At 40.8% G+C, this 23,782-nt stretch overlaps 1 protein-coding gene and 1 long non-coding RNA gene across 4 annotated transcripts in view; one reads left to right on the plus strand and one right to left on the minus strand.

Moving 5' to 3' along the window:
- Window positions 1-1,239: 1,239 nt before the first annotated feature.
- Window positions 1,240-17,612, minus strand: LOC129832336 (uncharacterized). Its single transcript, XR_008755907.1, has 2 exons — window positions 17,127-17,612; window positions 1,240-6,241 (listed from the first exon to the last, which is right to left on the minus strand). It is a non-coding gene; the product is annotated as an uncharacterized LOC129832336 (long non-coding RNA).
- Window positions 11,823-23,782, plus strand: part of LOC129832334 (RNA-binding protein Nova-1-like) — a 55,468-nt gene continuing 43,508 nt past the window's right edge. Inside the window, exons 1-2 of one of the 3 annotated variants that reach the window (XM_055896329.1) lie at window positions 12,743-13,673; window positions 15,831-15,905. In XM_055896329.1, coding sequence (XP_055752304.1) covers window positions 13,517-13,673; window positions 15,831-15,905 — 232 coding nt within the window. In that variant the 5' untranslated portion in view covers window positions 12,743-13,516. Of the gene's footprint in view, window positions 12,045-12,742; window positions 13,674-15,830; window positions 15,906-23,782 lie in introns of those variants that run through there. The other 2 variants (XM_055896331.1, XM_055896330.1) reach the window with 2 other exon arrangements.

Below are 23,782 nucleotides of genomic sequence, written 5' to 3' on the forward strand. Positions count from 1 at the left end.
GTTGGTGTCTTTCTTCAATGTTCATTGGCATACACTTAATAAGGCTACTGTATATTGTCTTGCAGTTGGTGCCTATTTGAATAGATCGAATAACAAACACTTAAGATTAATGTCCCCATTAACAGTTCTTGTGTCTTGTCTGTCATATCCGAAAATCACACATAATGACATTCACACTGCAATATCACACCATTCCCTGATGTGAGAATGAGGATGATGGGTAATTCCACTGGCGAAAAAAAAAAAAAGTGTGTTCCCCCGCCCTGTGGCTGATGGACCGTCGATGGGACTGTCACATTGTTGCATGCAGAGGGTGGGTGCTCTTGAGATGTCAGGGAGACATAACTCCTCCTAATGGTAACAGTACAGAGCGAGTTAAATGAAGGTGAAATAAAAATAAATACATCCAGGGCTACCCTACATTGGCGTTGCAAGACCTGCATGATGTGCCTATTTAAAGTAAGCAGGGCAAGGCGATTATCACCCTCATCATCACCGCTTACCTGCTAATGAGCCAGTGAGATTCCTAATCAGAGGTGATCACAGCTCTGCCAGTCAAGTGTTTCCCAGATCAGATTGAGGCCATCTGCAGCCTCTCACTCTGCCTCCGTGGTTTTAATGGTTTTGCTCAATGACGTGGAAACGATTAAGGTCAATAGTTCAAATACAATGGGCGTCTTATCTCCGAGAGGCAGGTTATGTTTTCATTGATATGAATGGGTTTAAAGCGAGCCTGGTGACCTACTTTGTTAAGTCAATATGGTAATACGAATGAGTGTTTAAATTAGATTAAGCTATGTCTTAAAATTGATTTTGAATCATCTAATTGTGGAAACTTCAGGAGGAGGTGTAAGCAAGTGACATACACTAGTCTGTACAAAATGTTATTTCTAAAGGAGCTCTTGTCACAAAAATACTCCGGGAACGAACGACCAGTAAAATATCACAGCCTTAGACTATTCCACTCCACTGATGTTTGTTGTTGTTATTGGCGTAGGCCTCTTAATCAGATTTAATAATGGCCATGCTGTAACCGAAACAGTCATTTCTGTATTATTACACTTGTGTAATCTTAGCATGACAGCCCACCCTTTGCTTTAGTGAGCACCGCTTAGAATTGGCAGAACAAATCCCGCTGCATTGCTTTCAAATCATTTTACCACAAACAGGTCTCTCCAATGCGTCCTGCCAACCTACAGATAAAACACAAACTGCAGAAACAAGGTCTTCCATTGCTAATTCATTGGCATCATAAACCCATGTTTATTCAGAACTGAAATCTCATTTCACATTTCCCACAAACCAAATCACTGGCTGGACACTGATATAAAATACAATCTACAGAGGCATTTCATTTGATTGATATCCTCAGTGATAAGACAAGGTGTTAGTGTACCCCAGTTGTCCTATATCAATCAGAAATAACTAACACTGTGAATACTGATCTTTGTCGTGTATTACTACTGTATTTGGGATTGTCATGCATATGATAATTGGTATACTATATTACTCTGAGGAACCCAAGCTTGAAATTACTGTAAGCTTTTACCCAAATTAAGCCATTAATTTGTATGGTACAGTAGGACACACTGTCAGAGCAGCCTGGTCTCATAGACTAGTCATAACATAGTAAACGAAAATCATGGCCACTCAAATTAGTATAATATTTTATGTTTGGTATGGTATTAAAGTGTCATCAAACGCACATCCTTTAGTGAGGCGCAGGGCCGAAGAAAAACAGTCGGCATAAAAGAAATAGAGCCCACAAACAAAAGGAGGGTGGTTGGTTGATGTGGATGGGTTGCCATATAATGTGAACGTCTAGCAAACCAAAGGTTGCATGTTCGAATCTCATCATGGACAACTTGAGTATTTTAGCTAATTAGCAACAACCACTTAGTATATTTTAGCTACTTTGCAACTACTTAGCATGTTAGCTAACCCTAACCTTAACCCTTTAACCTAACTCCTAACCCTAACCCCTAGCCTAGCTAACGTTAGCAACCTAGCTAATGTTAGTGTTAGCCACCTAGCTAACGTTAGCCACAACAAATGGGAATTCATAACATATGTATTGCAAATTTGTAACATATTGTACGAATTGCAATTCATAACATATCGTACGAATAGTAATCCCTAACATATCATATGAAATGGATCCACAAATTAATACATACCATACCAAATGTGATATAATCATTTGAGTCCAGGTTGGTCAGAGGTGTGCCTGATAAGATTGTGATCAGGAAAATGTGAAAACAATGTCTGTTTTTGCTTTCCTTCATGATGTCATGCGAAACGGTCCAAGGCCCTTTTGGGGTGTTGTGTCAAAGTCAACACTCCATTTAGTGTGTTTTTCTCCGTGCTGTTGGTCTCAACATATGCTCTGATGGAATTAAGTAATTTTTCTCTGAAGAAAAATATAGTTGGCCTCCATATGAAAATCTGTTTACTATGTCACAGTGATACACAGTGAAAACATTTAAAGCAGTGGCGTGTGATATTGTGAATTTTCATGCAGAGCTACAGATAACCTCTTACTGTATGGAATTACTGTCTCATTGCGCTCGCTTTTTCAATTCACACAATCATCATTTTCTTTGCCACAGTATTTTGTGATATCCTCTGTAAAACACACGGGTTTGCTTCCCAACACGTGCTGTTGAGAGGATACTGGCAAAAGATAACAGCGCTGTAGTTATGGAAACTGGGTTATTTTCACCAGATGTAAAACATTTTAATCTAAGGTTTCGTATTCATATCCATTCCATGAAATCTGAACCTCCAGCTAGGATAACTTCTCTTTACATAGTTGTAATGTGGAATAATTTTATGAAAAAAGATTTACATATAAAAGAAAATGTATTTTTCTATTTATATCACATACACTGTATCAGAATGGATCCTTTACCCAGTAATACAAATTGCTTAATTATTTCATTGTGATCTAGTTTGGTGGTTCCTATTGAATTACCTAATGTACTGAATGGGCAAAATGTCATATAATTTTGTACAAATGTAGAATAGCATTAGCATAGACCTTTGAAGCAATTTAACATCAGGACAGACACTACACTTTTAGAAAAAAAGGTTCTACCTAGAACCTAAAAGGGTTTTACGCAATGGCAACCCATGGCTATTGGACCTAGTGGGGTGATTTTTTTTTTTACAACATGTAACAAACTCAAAAATCAAGAGAAATTACAGAAACATAGCATCACGTATTAATGCGCCCAACTGAATCAAACAGGCCTGAGGCTGAGCTGTGCTTCGGACTGCCACTTACACAGATATGGCATCCGCACGGATAATGCTACCAGCAACAACATTTACATTACATTTACATTTACATTTACAACAACAACCACACTGCTTTCACAACCTGTGGTAGCCTAACGCCATCACTATCCCACTATCACCAAAAGCGACAACAGTGACACATCAAAGGATGTGAGTGTGACAGTCTTGTGATGCTGAACGGACAACGACCGTAATATGCAGCGCACTCCATGTAGGAGAGTGCACATTTTTGTAAAACACATAGGGCCAATGGAAAGACAGCAGTCACACACAGCGTGATGTTAAAGAATAAGCAACACATTCACGGGGACATAAGAGAGTAGGTCCCATTCGTAAGAATACAAAAACACAAGCTAGCTATGTCAGCCATTGGCTAGGCTAACAGAAGCTACAGTGCCTTCAAAAAGTATTCACATCCCTTGACTTTTTCACATTTTGTTGTGTTACAGCCTGAAAATTGATTAAATTGAGTTGTTGTATCACTGGCCTACACACAATACCCCATAATGTCAAAGTGGAAATATATTTTTAGAAATGTTGGCAAATTAATAAAAAACTAAAAGCTGAAATGTCTTGAGTGAATAAGTATTCAACCCCTTTGTTATGGCAAGCCTAAATATCTTCAGGAGAAAAAATGCGCTTAACAAGTCACATAAGAAATTGCATTGACTCACTCTGTGTGCACTAATAGTGCTATACATAATTTTGAATGACTACCTTATCTCTCTACCCCACTAATAAAACTATCTGCAAGGTCCCTAAATTGAGCAGTGAATTTAAAACACAGATTAAACCACAAAGACCAGGGAGGTTTTCCAATGCCTCACAAAGAAGAGCAACTGCTAGAAGATGGGCAACAACAAAAAAACAGACATTGAATATCCCTTTGAGCATGGTGAAGTTATTAATTACACTTTGGATGGTGTATCAATACACCCAGTCACTACAAAGATACAGGGATCCTTCTTAACTCAGTTGCCGGAGAGTAAGGAAACCGCTAAGGGATTTCATGATGAGGCCAATGGTGACCTTAAAACAGTCACAGAGTTTAATGGTCATGATAGGAGAACTCTGAGAATGGATCAACAACATTATAGTTACTCCACAACACTAACCTAATTGACAGAGCGAAAAGAAGGAAGCCTGTACAAAATACAAATATTCCAAAACATGCATCCTGTTTGTAGCAAGGCACTTAAGTAATACTAGGGGAAAAAATGTGGCAAAGCAAGTAACTTTTTGTCCTGAATACAAAGTGTTATGTTTGGGGCCAATCCAATACAACACATTACTGAGTACCACGCCATATTTCGAAGCATAGTGGTGGCTGCATCATGTTATGGGTATACTTGTAATTGTTAAGGACTGGGGAGTATTTCAGGATAAAAAAGAAATTAACAGAGCTAAGCACAGTCAAAATCCTAGAGGAAAACCTGGTTCAGTCTGCTTTCAACCAGACACTGGGAGATGAATTCACCTTTCAGCGGGACAATAATCTAAAACACAAGGCCAAATATACACTGATTGCTTACCAAGAGGACCTTGAATGTTCCCGAGTGCCGAGTTACAGTTTTTACTTAAATTGGCTTGAAAATCTATGGCAAGAATTAAAAATGGTTCTCTAGCGATATTTTAGCAATTTCAATACATTTGCAAAAGATGACAAAAACATGTTTTCATTTTGTCATTATGGGGTATTAGTCAAGGTGTATGAATACTTTCTGAAGTCACTGTACTGTAGATAGAAGGCATCTGCCATTCAACTATATTAGGGCAGAATTTTGGAGTGACAGTGGAATTAACCAATCACATTTTGACTTGTAATTGGTGGGACAGGACAAAAACGTATGGAATCGTCCACCTTCTCAAAGGCCGACAGGTCACTGCGCAATAGCGAATAGTAGTTTTCCCACAGTCTAGCTAGCTACCAGCTGCAGTAGGTGTTATCCTAGCCAAGTACAGTATATCTCAACACCACAATATTACATCCGCGGAGTTGAGTGCAGACTAGAGTTTTTGGAGTGAACCTCCGACTCTTTCGAGTCGCTTCTGCCCTAATACATTTGAATGGCAGACACCTTTAATCTAACTTCTGAGGGCCTAGCCAATGGCTCACTTAGCTAGCCAGATTTATCACCCCAGAGACCGCCAAAGAAAAATCCTGATTCAATCTTTTTTTTCTCTTCAGCAAACAAAAGAGATTAGATCAGAATATCATTGAAAATAATAATATAATTAGAATATCATTGAAATATTATTGAAAAGATAACATAGAAATGAAAAGGATATTTACATTTAAAAACTACACTTATTTTATAAATCCTTAGGCCTTAGGCATAGAAGGCCCTAACTGTTCCCCACTGGGCTATCCCCATGGTAGAACCCCTTGAAGAACCCTTTTGGGTTCCATGTAGAACCCTTTCCACAGAGGCTTAAACTTGGAACACAAAGGGTTCTTCAAAGGGTTCTGCCACAGTGACATCTGGAGTGTAATACTATAATAATAATAATAATGTGCCATTTAGCAGATGCGTTTATCCAAAGCGAGTTACAGGCACGCGTGCATATATTGTACATATGGGTGGTCCCGGGAATCAAAACCACTGTCCTGGCGTTAGAAGTGCCATGCTCTACCAACTTAGCTACAAAGTGTAGGCTGCTCCAACTTGGTGGTCTATGGGATGACTATGGGCCAAAAAGAAGGAGCAGGAAGTCAGCCCTAAGACGCATCCCACTTCCTGCTGGTGTCATCGTCATGGTGATGGCTCGTGGTTCGTCACACTGTTGGGTCACCGGGGAGACAGGATTCCAGCTGGTCTCACAGTGTTGAGTCCAGGGGGACCAGGGGAGACAGATTCAGGATGCGGTCATGTTTCCCGCATTCCCATCCTCTCTGTAAACACACCCTCCAAGAACTCTGTGTTCTGCACCAGTGGGGAGCCTGAGAGACAGACAGAGGGAGGGAGAGAGACAGACAGAGGGAGAGAGGGAGAGAGAGCGACGCGAGAGAGAGAGAGACAGACAGAGGGAGAGAGATCGAGAGAGAGAGGGTGAATGGTGGATGATGACGAAGCGTACAAGCGACTGGCCTAAATCCCTAAACAAAGAAATGGTCAGACTGTTTTACTGTTGAGACATAAAGTACTTTCATCAACATGTTTGCTTTGGAAGTTGGCTCGTATGGCTAATTGTATGTCAAAAGTGAATTTGAAAATGTAAGCCCCTGTAAACATGTTGCACATTTTTTTACTTGAGAAACACTGCACACAATTGCGCAACTACAAAATTTACGACAGACTTCTTGAGTTATCTTACATTCATTCTGGGGATTTTGAGGAAGTGGAATAGGCTTCAGTGTCTCGTAGGGAACAAACATCATTAACCAAATGCGGAAAAAACACCTCCAAGACTGAAATCTCGTTTTTCTAATGAGCAACAGAAAAACACGTGCCAATCGGTGTGTTCAATGGCTCTTTAAGTACATTACATATTGACAATGTCTTGAGAAACACGCACAAACCTGTCTGTCTTCCCACATTTTGAAATGCCAATGGTGAATTTACAACACAATTGCATGGTGATGATTAAATCCTCTTTCATTATTTCGTTCATGATTAAATTGGCGTGATTCATGGGTCTCGCAGTGATGGGAGACTTCAGGAAGGAGAGAACAGTCTGTTGGAGAGAACTGAGAACAAGCAGTACCATTGGTCATGAGTGTAATTGGCTATGTGCTGCAGAGATGTGGTATCAGTAAACACAATCGACTAAAAACAAACAACCAAAATCCTTTGCACATATTTGAGTGTGCAGCACAAACTTAATCAAATTGAATTGTCTACAAACAAAAATGTTTGTCAAGAGTTTCAATCTAATAACAGATCTGTGTTTTTTTTTTTGCCTTAGTTACTTACGTGTATGATTGTCTAGTACAGGTTTTCGTAGGCTATGGGTAGGGAACCAAAGTGGGCCTTGGGCATGTGAGTGGTGGGCCGTGAGTTATGAGAATCCGTCTATAATCACAATTATTTATTCTTAATTTGGGTAGTTGGAGGACGATCTGTGTCACAGAAGGATGGTCCATTTCTGATTTGGGTCTTGAGCTGAATTTCTTTTAGAAACCCTGATCTAGTGATTGATACCCAAGGGTGGAATATAACAAAAAAAACTCACCACTGTAAAATCAGCAGGAATTCTGCCCCAAAATCAATGTGTCAGAATGGATTTCACTTGGGAACTTCACTCCTGTTGATCCTTTATTATTGTGCGGCAATGAAGATGAAGAAGCCAATGAAGATGTGGCCGAAGTGATGGGCCTGCGAATGCAAGGCATCCAGACACCAAGACAGAGACGAGGGTTGCCTAATTCTGCATTAAACCAGGGATAGTTTTCCCCACACAATCCAAACAGAAAATAACGTTGGAAAAATAAACACAGAGTGGTAAAAGAATATCGTGTACATGATCGTAAGACCTGTCTATTTGTCTTCCATCAACATATCACATGTACCAACATCCACTGTGGGGGACGATGTCTCTGTGCTAGGCAGGCAACAACAGACCACACTTAAAATATACTAGTATATACAAATATATGTACAAATGTATGATAAGGATGAATCAATGCCTTTAGCGACCAATACCTCTAAAGGTGTATTAGGAACATCTAGAAATAACTTGTTTATAATGCTGTCCCTAAACTAGATGATAAAAAGAAAACAACACTTCGGCAATAAACAACAAATACACAATGTTCAGTATGTTTTATAGGTGTCGATGTACCACAATTGGCCTTGTACCACAAGTACACAGCTGTTGCTGTAGAACAATTTCAAATGGATAAAGGGAAAGACACAAGAGCGCCACCTAGTGTACAATCATGTGCACCTTTCTACATTTTCCAGCTTCTGCCTGATAGTCTGCGTCACCATCTTTACCTGCGCAGCTATTGCCACACAATAAATCCAGGGAGAAGTCAATGATAAATATCCCTCAAATTTGTCAAAACTATTAAATGTAATCACACTAAATAGTGGTCTAGTGCTTCTGTGGTAATAAAACTGTGGCAATACTTTAGGTTTTGTATACCAGCTTCAAACAGCTGAAAAGACAATATTTAGATGGTACAATGAGTATCTACACAATTACTGCTTGTTCGGTCACATAAACTGAAGTTAAGCGAACTATTAGACTTTTAGCAATCAAGAAATGGCGGGGCGATTTCTGTATACTGCACCTTTAAGGTAAGGGTTAAGGTTAGCGTTAGGTAAGGATTATGGTTAAGGTTATGGTTAGGGTAAGGGTAGGGTCGTCCCAAGGATCCAGGATAACACTAACCATAAAAGCATCTCTTAGATCTCTTCAGGTGCAACACTCAGGTGAGCAATTGTTTGGGGTGTGGTCAAATCTGTTCAGGAGGTATGCTTGTTTCTCTATATCAGTGTCATTGATCATTTGACAAATCACAATTTTTCCTCACTGATCATTTGGACAAACAATGATTTTGCAGGCACTGGAATTTTTTGAACTTCAGGAGGGGACATTTCAGATACTGGCTGAGAGTTTCCTTTGAGACGGGGGAGACGTCACTATTCTTGTTTGTACATTTTCTAACATGTCTCAGAACTTAATCAAGCATCTTAATCAAGTTCTGGGTGTCCAGGATTAGTAATCTGTGAGCACTGCAGCATTTTGAAAGTGATAGAGCCATCCAGTGTAAGAAACTGAGATATTTGTGTACTTGTGTCAATGTGTTTTACTGTAGCCTTAACCTGGTTCAAACAAGCAAACCTAAACCTCTAACCTTTAATAAACAAAGCTTGTTATTTTTCAAATATCTGAATGTTCCCTATAAATGGGCCTAGAACCTGTACTTTGAATATATCTTACAAAACGGTAGCAGTAGTTTCTGTAGCCTAAAACATTTGTCGGGGGCCATGTTTGTCAGCGACTGCAACTGGATGCTGCTACATACTGTCTCTAGAGTAGTTTAGCTGTAGAATAAACTGTGTCAGTTTAACCACTAGGTGGTGACATTGTATAATAATCCTAGTTCCACCTCGATAGCCTACTTTTACTTTCACCAATCACAATGTGGATAGGCCTATAGTGCAAAATGATGAGGGTTTGTAGATTCTAACACAGTTCTTTTTTGGATCAAGGATCCAGAAAAAATATGAAATATATCTACAAAACATAACAGTAAATAACAATACGATTTAATAATAAAACTCTTGCATACAACTTTGACCTAATTTTCATGTAGTTGAATAATACAATTATTATTATTATTAATAATAATGATGATAATAAATAATAAAAGTACATAATGGAGACTTGAATAACTTAAATAACATAAAGATGATCACACCAGATGTGGCTATTTGACCAGCTCCTTTCATGCTGCAGGTCAGGAGGGAACAGTAGTCTCAACACCATGTAGGAGGGGGCAGATGGGGATCCCTCCAAACAATGGGATGGGGGTTATGCATGGAGAATCATCTGCTGCTGGTCTACATCAAGCAGGCTTTAGCCTTTTACTTCTAGCACAGAAGGATGGGTTTATGTGAAAGCTCATAAACCCATATTGCTGGAATGGAGGGTTTTACCCCGGGCCATCTGTCCAGAATTACCAGATGAATACAATGCTTTGATGGGAAAATTCTGATATTGGTGGCTTTACCTACACATAATACGTGCCAAATCACTCTGAAAAAAACAGTTATTTTAATGGTGGCATTGGATCTAGTTGCCATTGTTACATGAACGATCTCTATCAACCCCCTGATAGTTTACTATCGTTCTAATTGCCTTGTCCAATGTTTGCACTTGTTTTGTTATTTATGTGGTCCTCCTGTACACAGCATTTTAGCTTTTCCTTATTGCATATTTCTTATCTCTGTTATTCTCCCCTTCTCAGGGGAGCCTTTGTACCAGACCATGCTATGTTAAAGATTCTTCCAGTCTCATCTGCCCCTCTATTGGACCTGCTGTGCTCTCATGGCATTGTGGCCTGACACTTTTCTTTAGGGGGACTTCTATTGTGACCTATGACTTAAAATGTGCGGACACATATAAAATGTGATTTATTTGATTGATATTGCATTATTGTTTGAAACCTGTGTGTCAAAATCAAAAGTCCACAGCATATCATTTGGATTTTTTTTGGTCTAAAAAACTAAATCAAAAATCTAAATGTGAAAACAATAATGAGAAAACATAACATTCACAGTCCAATCTTGCTTCCTCACCCTAGTTACCACATGGGGAGCCAATCCAACAGGCTCCATCTGCGATTCAGTAGGCTCAGACAGGGCCGGCCCTAGCCTTTTAGGGTCCCTGGTTGGGGGGCCTCCCACCTATCGGCCAAAATATTTTAGTGCACCACCGCTTTAAAGTGGAGAGATTTAATTTCGAAAGTTGATTTCCTACTGTTCTACACATTTTGCAATGGAGCGTAGAGAAAATGTTGCAGTTTTAAAGCAAGTTTCCTGCAATTCTACACATTTTGTATGGGGGGAGTGACATTTTAGTAATTTAGCAGACTTAAAGTTAGTGCATTCATCTTAAAATAGCTAGATGGGACAACCACATATCACAGGTATAGAAAGTACATTTGCAGTGGATGTGAGCTTCGACGGGGGCCCTAAGTGACCGCTTATGTCACCTATGCCTAGGGCCGGCACTGGGCTCAGCTATAGTCAGCCTTGCTGCCTGCCTAGACAGTCCAGAGTTTTGAATAATGCCAAAGGGTCACAGCTGTAAAGAGTACTTTTCTTTCTCCATGGTAATCAAAGAGAACTGCAGTTCCTTAGCTTGTGTGTGTGTATACCGCAACCCCCTCATTTTCATTGAAGCAAAATTATAATTATCTGGCTAATAATGGGGGCCTCAAGGAGTTAAATATTCTGGTGTGGGCCTCAAGGGGGGAAAATGGTGTGTTAGAAATGCCAGAACCGATTTCTGGTGCTTGTCCGCCCCGGAGATGAGGAACCAATTGAAACCTTGTCATATTTCATATCATACATGTATACCATATGTTGTGCTGTGCATCGCCAGAATAATCAGCCTTTCTAGCAACAGGTACAAATAGTATCCTACATTTTTTATTAAGCAATCTAGGAAACTTTACACCAGATAAGCTTCAGAATAGTCTAGGCTACAACAGCTGTTAGCTCCTATACATCCTGCGTATAAAACCCTAAGAATGTTCTTACTATGCCTCATTGTAAAAATAGCTTATGGGCTAGGCTACTTTATATTTTCGATATTACTGTAGCAGGCAACCACTAAAAATATAGCTGAACAGTATAGGTCCACAACATGGGCTAAAAGAAAGTGGGATACTGCGCAATTGTTTCTTATCCGAACTCTGGCGGTGCATTAAAATGTTTTTATACATCTGCCTTGGATTTGCCACGTATTTCTACACATCAAGCGGCGTATTCTCTGAGAAAACCGAGATGGCTCAACGCTGAGAATTTCACAGCAATGTGAAATCGTGTGAGATCCCTGCTTGTGTGTAGGCCACGGTCGACGTAATGTCACCTTGACGAGAATCTAGAGGAGCACGAGGGGCGCTCAGCATCTGTCTAGGACTGGACAGGGACAGGGAGAGAGGGTGTGTGCCGGCAAGTGTGTATGTGTGTGACAGAGGCAGTAAAGCCCGGCTCAGAGTGTTCGCGCGCACGGAGGATCACCTCCATTTGGTTTCTTCCACACGGAGATGGCTGGATTCCACACAGGTAGTAGCCTACTATATATTCCAAGTTTCCTTTCCTATAGGTATAGCAGTTTTTGAAAAAGGTTTATTTTAGAATTAGTTAAGGGGTGTAATTATGTATAACTATTTAGTCAACCCTGTTATGGCAATTATGGGCTGTAGGTCTACACTATAAGATAGGCGAATAACATAATAATTAGGCCTACCCTAATAGGCAATATTAATAATAATAATAATAGTATTCTATGTCTAAGCCACTTCATCGTGGCTGTTTTTATTTTCATAAAATGTGCACGATAAGAATTCCAGTGAATGAGACACTGTGGAGCGCCGTTAGAAGTTACGGCTCCAAATCAGCCTAGATTTACATCTTCCTGTACATCTTCCTGTGCATCGACCCTCGGTTAGTTGTCCGGTTTTCACTAGATGGGATACAGCTTTTGTCAGATTTGACTTTTCATAGCAAGTTAGAACTTACGTAGCAGGTTAGGACAATTAGGTTAAGTTTAGGAAAAGAGTTAGGTTTAGCTAAAATGCAAAAAAAAAGAATCAACTTTTGACGTTAATTTGACAAAATCTGTATCCCTTCTAGCAATGACCTAGTTGTCCCCGACACCTCCTCTTTCTTTATCATGTGACATTTATTTTATACTCTGTTTGCCGGAGAAAATCAGTTCATCCAATCGCGTTTCGAGAGGGGCGGCTCGTTTTCACAACATTTGACAGGGATGATTCTGATCCTCGTGACGTCACCCGATACCCTGCGCTCCTACAGTCAGTCAGCGAAGGGATGCTCTGAACGAAAGATTGCAGCATCTTTCCTGAGAGACTACAAACAATTCGCATCTCCCTCTAGCTTTGTATCCATTCTCGGCATTCTCTTCCCTTTGGACCCTCCTGAAAACCCACCCCTTGCCCTCCAAAATCGAACTGCAGGGTGTCTTCATGCACGAAAGGAAGACCGGATAGAACACCATATTTTTATTTCAGCACTTTTCCTTTCCCTTTACTTATTTAACCTCTTTGTCGTCTGTATATTTTTGTTTTGATCTTTTATTTTGTTGACCATTGCCTAACCGCAATACAGAGAGGAGCGCCATCGGTCTCCATTGCCTGATAGGAATACGCGCTTTATTGCCGTGGAGTGAAATAACACACATGAAGAAATTATTGGAAGATTAAATTAGCCTACTTTCTACAACACGTTTATAGTATCTGGAACGGGACATCATTTATCTGTTCATTGGATTTTTGTTGAGGTTACGTTCCATACGCAGCGCAAGCATAGTCTTCCTCCGTTAGAACAAATAACCCATACTCTGCGTAGCATCTCGGTGTTCTCTGAAAAGGCGAGGATAACGCGCAAGATATTTCATTCGCAAGACTATACGCATTTTCGATTCTTGAATCGCTTCGTCAATATTTAAATATTTTTTTTCAATAGGCTACGTTGCATAAAGGGATAAACGCATTTTCACCCAACCTACTTTAAAAATGATGGCCGGCGGGGCAGTACAACAAAACGGGGTTTTCTTGAATCCCCACCATCACAATCAACAGCCGCACATGGAGTCGGATCCCCCTGATTCGCGTAAAAGACCACTGGAGACCCCAACCGAGGCTAGCAGCACTAAACGCACAAACACGGGAGGTAAGTAAAAGATGGGGATGCGAGGGATTATCTCGAATGTGTGAATCCAGGTTATCTTTATGCGCACACTGGGGTAGCACCGAAAAAGGGAAAGGATGGCAGGTTGATTATCTGATTATCATCTTGATGTGTAGCATGGCTCAACACAACACTAAAACTAGTGTTATTAACCACTAGGGTAGCCTAGTGGTTAGAGCGTTGGGCTAGTAACCGAAAGGTTGCAAGTTCAAATCCCCGAGCTGACAAGGTACAAATCTGTCGTTCTGCCCCTGAACAAGGCAGTTAACCCACTGTTCCTAGGCCGTCATGGAAAATAAGAGTTTATTCTTAACTGACTTGCCTAGTTAAATAAAAAATAAAAAGGTAAAATGTAAGTCGCTCTGGATAAGAGCGTCAGCGAAATGACTTAAATGTAATGTAAATGTAGTGTTATTTAGTGATGTATAAAGCAACATTTGAAATATATTGCATCTTGTTGTAGTCTTTTTTCATTGCATCTATTTAGAAAATAAGGAAAATCCTTTGTGTTGATGGAATGAGTACAATGAAGGGGGTGAGTGAGAGGGTGCTGATTTGGAGGGAACCCTCAGGTCTCATGTACACTCGTAGTAAAAAAAGGTCTTATCTTGAACCTAAAAGGGTTATTTCATTCATATTTTAGTTCACCCATTTTGAGTTTTACTTAAAGGAAATTGTGGATGTACAAAATAACAACACAGTCTCGAAACTACAAACAACTGAAAAACATTCCATTGTTGATCGCGCTCACATCCCTTGCTTTGTGACGGGTAATCACGTGATAGTCGATAATCTGTCACATAGGCTAGACTACTCTAGTCCCTTTGCGTGCAATTGCTCAAGAAGACAGTAACATTCATGCAGACACCATTAGTAGTAGGCCTTAATACGGGAGTTTACAGTATATGTCGCCATTTCAGTGCAACATTGTCATCTGCTATTATGCATTCACTGCTTATGCATCATTGTCATTGTAGCATTAAAAATACTGCAACTCGCATTAAAAGAAAGGCTACATTGCCATTGAATACATTCCAATCATAATTATGTTCACTGGTTGGATCAAACATGGATGTCACCGTAGGTAATCACAATTTGGTTTTTGTGTACATGCTGTCATGCACCAAGGATTATCATCCTCTTCTGGCATTATTACTATACCATTAGTATTTACTTATCCTGTCTTCGTGGACTTTTGATAGGCCTACAAAACATTTTTGAAGGTAAAAAAAAATTGTTTTAGAAAAGGCATTTTAGTGTGGCACACCTACCTACCACACACGTAACAACATCATGATATTGTTTACAACCAGAAATAAGCATAAAGTGACCAAAAAAAGTGCTTTCCCATAATGCATTGCGATGATTAAACGCTGCCAAGGAAATTAAGTGAGACAGCTTTGTTAAAAGGAATCGATGCACAGCTGCACATATCTAAAAACCATGCAGCGCTCTTGGGAGACATTACCAACACACACATCTCATCCATTTGACCAAATGAAATGTCTGTGATTATGAGAACAGCTAGAGTACAGTAGCCACACTTTCCCATGGAGTATTGTAGTCAACAGACGCCCGGTCAAAATATTTACACACACACATCTACTCAATGAGATTGTTTTTGTTTACACATTGGAATTGCTTTCTCTGAAATTATATAAAGAGCAATATCCTGCAAAGATACGAGCTTAATAAGAATACATTATAAAGGCTCGTACATGCTTAAAAAGTAGTGAAGCGTTATAGCAGTCGGTTATATCGAGTTCAGTGTTACCAACCACTTCAATAGCTTGATGTTTTAATATTTGCATCACACACAAACATTCAGAAATGGTTAACTAAAGCTTTACTGAGACCTTTCTAAACAATACCCTCATGATCATGATACCCCAAAGTGATTGACTGTGTTCTATAGCAGAGCAACCATTGAAACTGTATGTAGGCTAGCTGGCGGCCTGTCCATATTGGAGCCCAATAGCTTAATCAACAGGCCTCGTGCAGGTTGTTTGTGGTTAAACAGAACCAGTAGTAGACTTCAGGACATTGAAGCTAGTTACAGGGGGGTACAGGACCTCATAATAATTTGTGATAACGTTAGTTTTGCCACACACACACCATGTGCTTCCTCTTCCTGTATAGTGGCCTTCCTGCAGCCCCTTTTTGAAACTGAAGGCATTGTATTCCCTCACCAGGAATCACACTCTGAGGCACATGGTAAGAGAGACACTTTGATTTTGTTTTTATTCTTCTTTCTTTTGCTATTCGCTTACTAAATTACAATATTACTATAGCAGTTTGACAGTGATATGAATAGTTCCTAAAGAAAGGCAAAAATAGTCTGCAGACTACAATAACCCAATCTTTTCTGAAACTATTTTGGAAAACCTTTAAATCTGATTTCACATTTTCGGCCTACATCTTTTATTGAGCTAAAGATATCTCAATTCATGAGCATCTTATGTATATGGACTATCATGGAAGCTTGGATTATAAGCATATCATCTGTAAAAGAATATAGGCATATGTTTTAAGTTTTATATAATTAAGTCCATAGCATCCATTTTCATGTTAAACTGCCATGCTTATTTTGCCATGCTATTCATATTTATGGAATTTAACAAGTTATCATATTTATAATATTTGCATATCTATTGGATATATTGTGTATATTCAATTGGCTGTTTATAATTTCATAATTAACATGATCACCTTCACTCCTTTTGCATGAAATTGTTAAAGGGGGGATTGATTGGGAATGATGATAAAGTGGATTAGACATAGTTCAACCTCAATGAATGTTGTGTTCTCTAAATATTGTCTACTCTGCTGAATGTTCATCTTTGTCTGAGAGTGCTTTGTGCTGTAGCCTATAGAGGCTGTAAATCATGATTATATGTTACATAAAGGTGACATTCTTATCAGGGGAAAAATCACTGACTTGGGTTGATTTATTTTACAATCCAGATGCTTGACTTGCTCCCACTGCATACCCATGGGACGCATATTAAGATAGGACTTCAGCCCAACTCCCCTCTTATATATAAAAACATTATATTCCCCTCTGTCCACTATAATAAGATATGTTGGAAGTAATTTCGTAAATGGATGGACTGGCACCAAAGTGGCTTTAGTGGATAGTGGTGAGGAGGCCTTTTAATGCCCTTGCCAAATGACGTGAGGAGGCTGTGAATAAGTCCGGGGAGGGGGGACAGAGAGGGGGTGCGAGGATGACGAGGACCCAGACGAGCTAATGATGGGAGGGGGGGGGGGGGGGGATGATTCCCCAACCCTCCCCCCTCTGGCAGATACCATACACAGCACTGAGCTGTCGGTCTATAGGACAGGGCCTTTGATGTTATCGATCGCATCGCTAGTGTTTTGTGTTGCTTTCCCCTCCGGAGCTGAGCGCCTCTCACGCATGCTTAAGTGACTTACCTTCCCTGGATCGAACCGTTGGTGCTGAGGAGAGTGCGTCACACTTTCACAAAGTGAAAAACCCCAAAAGAGAGCAGAGCTGGTTTTTATAGAGGCTTTGCATAAACATTTGCAAATTGATATGTCAATGATGTTGAAGGAGCACTATGAACAAAGAGCAAATATAAGCTTTGCCCATCGCCTACCAATCTCGTAGCCACCCAGTGTGTGTTAGCCCGGGCTGTTGTAGCCGAAACACTTGTCTGCGGCATGGCTGTTTTTCAGCTGAGCGTTTCTAGGCAGCACGGCGCTCTCTTTCTCTCCATCCATGCTAATCAGGGCTCTCCTTCAGCCCATCACGACTGCTCCCTCTTCTCCACCTCCACCCACCTCCTCATCAATCGCCAGCTGCCATTGACTACCTACCCCCAGCAACCGCATGCAGCCGTGTCTGCCCATCGATTACCATGAACATGAAGGGGGAGCTGCTTCTTCTACTTCATCATCTGTTTTTTTTATTTTTTAGCACTGCGTCAAAGAAAAAAAAAATCCCATTGTATAGGGCGGGGTTTGGGTTGGGGCGGGTGAAATGGTGGCTTACAATTGGGCGCAGGAGTCGCCTGTCTCCTCCAGAGGGTTGCTGAGTGGAGGAGAGGCCTCGCGATGAATATGGATGAGAGCGATGAAAAGAGCGATGCAGAGGGGAAGATCTAGCCCCCTCTCGAAACAGCCGTGCTCGACGAACAATGCACAGCGCCTTTCACACACTCACGCGCTGGAGAAGGAGCGCCACTCAGTATGGGCATTAGCGTAGTTCAGATAGCCGTGTCCGGAAAGGCTCAAAAGTGGACACAAGAAGGGGGGACATTTTGAAAAGGCTACACACTGGTTAGACAAAACCAAAACACATTAAGCGCCTGGCTACATAAGAAACAGAGGACAGCCACTAGGAGGTTCATACAGATTAACTGGTGACCTTGAAAACACTCCCAGACAACAGAATGGCTACAGATGTGAAATACTTTTTATTTTGTCTTATTCATGTTCTAGGGTTGACTCAGAGTAGCTCCCATATAGAACAAAGACAGGTGTTTGTCCACTAACTGGTTTGGAGATTTAACTTGAACAAAAGGAGTGGAGGTTGAGACCAAGGCCCGCTCCCCCACACAATCTCCCTAGCTTAAGTGAATAGCATTTTTCCAACACCCCATTGCTTTAGCCTAGCCCAGCAGCCCACCCAGCCGCCGACACCAGATCCCCAGATTTGAACCGTCCAGGCTGATGGAGCCTATTCTGGGCTCCAGGACTACTGGGAGCCTCTAGCAACAGATTGCTGTGTTTACAAACTAGTTTATTATGTCAGATGCCTATTCATTATTTATTGTAGCTACCCCTTACATACACACATAATGACACACACACACACACACACACCCTCGAACGAATGACACTGATCCAACGCCAAGCATACTAGGAGTAAGACATGTGGGATGTATTCTGACCTAGCTGGCTCACTTTGTTGTTTTCCCAATAGAACACATTGGGAGTGGTGAGTTGGAAGCATTTCTCTAAAACACACATACGCACGCATACACAAACATGCATTAAAAACACACACACACACACACACACACACACACACACACATAGAAAATGTGACTGATTTTCCTCCATTAAAGGGGCACTTTGGGATTTTGGCAATGAGGCCATTTATCTACTTCCCCAGTCAGGAACTCATGGATACCGTTTTCATCTCTCTGTGTCCAGTAAGAAGGAAGTCAGAGGTAGTTTTGCAAGCCAACGCTAACTAGCATGCTAGTTACCAATTGCGCTAGCACTAGTTAGCAACTTCCTTCAAACTCCTCGCAGGGACATAAAAATGGTATCCACAAGTAGATAACGGGTCTCATTGCCAACATCTTGACGTATCCCTTCGAGTCTTATGCAATGACAAGTGAGGGGAAATGCCTGTGTTCCGGCAGAAATTGTAGCTGCTGGGATGTGTCCCTGTTTTTGTTGTGTGAGAGGAAAGAAAACAAAGACCCTTGGCAACCAGGAACCACAATCCTGATGCCTAACATCTGCTTAGGGCGGATCGCACCTCTTTCAGGTCTATGCTCATTTAAATCAATCCATCCACAGTCCTCACTGGGATGTATCAGACAATTATTTAAAACTCACGACAGTTTAGCATAAAGCCTCTTCTCACAAAACATACGAATTCAATCTGAGGATCTTGTGTCCCAGCCTGACCAGGCTATTTTCTGACAGCGTCGGGGAAATTTATCTGACAGGGTTAGAGCAAGTGGTTTTATGTTACCTATCAGAGATCGATGTAGAATGCGTGCTGATTCTCTAGACAGGAGTAGCCGAGCAACTGTGCACAGTCATCATGCTTGATTAGTACGGGCTGCATGCAGGTTTATCATCTGAGCGACTGGGACTAGCCATGATACAGGCAAATCTGTATGACAAATTATTAAAGACAGAGACAATTAGAAATCATTTCTATGTATAAAAGTGAGCCTCTGTGTATGAAAGGCGTGTGTTTACTGTTTATGAGATGTTTATATGGATATACAGTATGTATGTATGTATGTATGTATGTCCACCTGTCTGTGTGTGTATTTGTTGTATTTGTGTGTGTCTACTTGTGTTGTGTAGTTTGCATGAGGGTTCATGTGCAGCAGCAGAACCCGTTTGTGTTTGATATTATTTATTCATTCCATTATTAATTGAGGCTGGTTAAAAGTAGACCCATCCCAATCAAAATGAGGTCAGTCTTGGCTTTATTGGGAATCTGGGTCAACGCAGAACGCAGGCAGTTCTGCTGCTTCTTATACTCAGTGCAAGCAGGCTTACTGTCAGACATTGCTGTGCTGGAGAAAACAATGCTGTAGCTTGCTTTAAAAGGCCGTCCCAGCTCTATGCATGATTTCATTGCTATGACCTTACTCCCAGTTAGAACGGAAAGTATCGTATTTCCTCCTTGTGTAAAGCCCTCTCTGTACATCACCCTTGGGTGGGTTCAACCAGGACCCAGATGGTGCCAATGGTGCAATTTTATGATTTGGAGAATGCTGAGGAGAACAGCAGTGCTTAGAAAACGATATTTCTAACAAACGGACTCTTTGCACACACACACACACACACACACACACACACACACACACACACACACACACACACACACACACACACACACACACACACACACACACACACACACACACACACACACACACACACACACACACACACACACACACACACACACACACACACACACACACACACAGCCATCCACCCACAAACAAACAGTCACAGAAAACACAACAAATGGGGGTGCATCGATTAATGAGATTATAGTAGGACCAGTGAGTGTTTTGATGAAAGATAATGAACTCTCTTAATTAGCTGCTGATTCCCCCAGCTAGGCCAAAACATCTTACGTCTGCCTGCCTGCACCCCTCTCAGCATCTCCCTCAACCAACACTCTATAAGGTACTCCGTGTTCTTCGTTAGAAATTGCATGACACTCCTGAACACATGCTAGGAAGTCATCAATATCCATGCAAGGGATGCCGCTATTTTATTGTGACTCAAGTCAAAGTGTGAGTGTAGCCGTCATTATAAGCAAACACTCAAAAGGCAATTATGTCACAACTCATGACACCCCACCACCTTCTCCACACCCTGCACAGTGGATTGATTTCTGTTGCGTTAGTACGGAACAGGTATTATGGCATGTACCATCCGTAGCGTAGCTTGCACATCAACAGTGCATGTGCATGTGTCGTGAAGTGACACAAAACCATGCCCTCGTAATAATACTCCTATTTATATCTGCCGCCTTGGGGGAGGCAACCTGGATTAATTGTGGTGGAATATTGAGAGAGGAGGAGAGGACTGGTTGAGATACTGGGATACAATGTCACCTTAACCCTTCAAACTACCAACATATTTTACATACGCGTATTACCAACTTGGGTCATTTTGACCACAAGAAGAAACTATTGGAAAAAGCAACAATCATAGAAAAATAACAACTTAATTATTTTCAGATAAAAAAAAAACAGACTGTTATTTTAGAAAATGTACAGTTCATTAGCATCTGTAAAACTGAAATGAAAAATGGCAGTTATACACATCCACATGAACACTAAAAAGCAGATTTACCATAATTTGATTGTAGTATCATTCAGTTAAGTAAATATTAATTGTGTCATATTTGTGGTAAAAATGTCTGTCAGTTCACCAGCATTTGAAATATGCTACATTTTGGGGACAAAATGGAATTCACCCATTGATCCCGAGAGACATATGGCTTAGTTTTCTTCATTTACATACCCCACAGCCAGCATTAGCATTACTGCTAGTGAAACAATGGGAGTGATAAGGCCTCTGGCAGGATGCTTCAAAAAGCATACCCAAATCCTCAAAGTCACTTCAAAATAAATGTTAGAGCAACCAAAACACCATAACAAGTTGCACAAATATAGAATACTGGAGGGTATTAAAGGAATTCTGGTATGTATATAACATTTTACGGAGAATAACTATTTTTCAGAGAATACATATCAATACAGCACTATGTGTACTTTCAGAGGGGAGCTAGCTGGTTTCTGTATTATAATTCTACCAAGCATTCATACCACTGACATACTTTTATGAGCTGTTTTGACTGCAACTAAGCATATGTCTAAGGTAATTTAGATTTTGTACACGGTCCTACCTAGTTACATGTTATAACCATAAGCAAGTACATAAGGTGCTCCATTTTTGCAGGTGATCTGTCTGTCAGGTTAAGATCACTCCAACAGGTCCCCCTCCACCTTCTGAGGACTTGTCTAGCTTAATATTATGTCTCTGGAGAAACCAAAGAAATCGTTTTTTTAGATTTGCCCTAGAACAGGGATCTCCAACCCAGTTCCTGGAGAGCTACCCTTCTGTCGGTTTTCCTTTCAATCCCTGTTGTAACTAACCTGCTTCAGTTTATCAACTAGCTCGTTATTAGAATCAGGTGTGCTAGATTTGGATTGACGCTAAAACGTACAGGACGGTAACTCTCTAGGAACAGGTAATTTTGGTTTTGTACAGTGTCATACGATACGTGGTATGAAAAATGACAAATTTAGGTGAGTACATGGGGAGCTGTTCAGATGATCTGTCTATCTGGTCAAAATCACTGATACTGGTCCCCCTCCACCCTCTGGTGGCATGGATAACTTGTAATTATGTCCCCAGAGAAACCTAAATTAAAATAAAGGTCCTATCTATTCCATTTCTACAGGCGGAAAAATTTGTTTTTGGCTGGGGTCAAAATGATCCCAAAGGACTTGAATTTTTTTAAAGTCCATATTAAACAATTATTTAGATTTATTAAGAAAAAGTTGATTGACAATTTCATAAAATTAAAAATCAAATTAAGAATAGAATAAACCACATTTGGGATATGGTCAAAAGTATGCCTATGAGGTCAAAATGACCCAAGTCGGTAGTTTGAGGGTTAAAGTCACAGTCAGGGAAGAGGCTATAGACCTTAAAGTCACAGTCAGGCAAGAGGCTATAGACTTTAAAGTTACAGTCAGGGAAGAGGCTATAGACCTTAAAGTCACATTCAGGCATGAGGCTAAGGCCAGTTGCTGGATTAAAGCTTCCACATTTTTATTTATTTTTTATTTCTCCATTATTTTACCAGGTAAGTTGACTGAGAACACATTCTCATTTACAGCAACAACCTGGGGAATAGTTACAGAGGAGAGGAGGGGGATGAATGAGACAATTGTAAACTGGGATTATTAGGTGACCATGATGGTATGAGGACCAGATTGGTAATTTAGCCAGGACACCAGGGTTAACACCCCTACTCTTACAATGCCTTACAGTTCCATGGGATCTTTAATCCCGACCTCAGAGAGTCAGGACACCCGTTTAACGTCCCATCCGAAAGACAGCACCCTACACAGGGCAGTGTCCCCAATCACTGCCCTGGGGATTTGGGATGTTTTTTTACACCAGAGGAAAGAGTGCCTCCTACTGGCCCTCCAACACCACTTCCAGCAGCATCTGGTGTCCCATCCAGGGACTGACCAGGACCAACCCTGCTTAGTTTCAGAAGCAAGCCATCAGTGGTATGCAGGGTGGTATGCTGCTGGTATGTTTTGGTTCGGCTGGCGCCTAGGTATGTGAGTGTGCTCGACTGCTTGAAAAACTAGAAAAAAGCGACAATAGAACTGTTTCTCCATCTTGAGATGCCATAGCCACTTCCTCAAACTAGTCATTCATTTTGAGGTTTTTGCGAAGGAGATCTTAGTCGCGCAATTTAACATCTAACTAGGATCTTTGGTGCAGTATTTCTCAAGTGAAATTTTTTTCATGAAAATGAGTCGTCTATCGTTGAATGGCAACAAACACTTAATTGAAGAATCCCTACTGTTGACCAATCACTGAACTGTTTTGGATAGGAAGCATGTGGAAGCCTCAGCAGGCAGGTAGCCATCGCCATACAGAACAAAGGCACTTTTGTTCCGAAAGTGGGTGGGTAGCTTCGTTTTCTCTCTGCTGCTAAACCCCCCATTTGCCCACTTTGAAGCAACGCCTTCGTGTCTTCAAGCTTTTGATGTTTCAGTTGTGTTCCTACTACAGTAGCCTGTGTGTCTTCTTGTTTTGTCCTA

Source organism: Salvelinus fontinalis, chromosome 33 (assembly GCF_029448725.1).
Source record: "Salvelinus fontinalis isolate EN_2023a chromosome 33, ASM2944872v1, whole genome shotgun sequence".
NCBI classification, from domain to species: Eukaryota; Metazoa; Chordata; class Actinopteri; order Salmoniformes; family Salmonidae; genus Salvelinus; species Salvelinus fontinalis.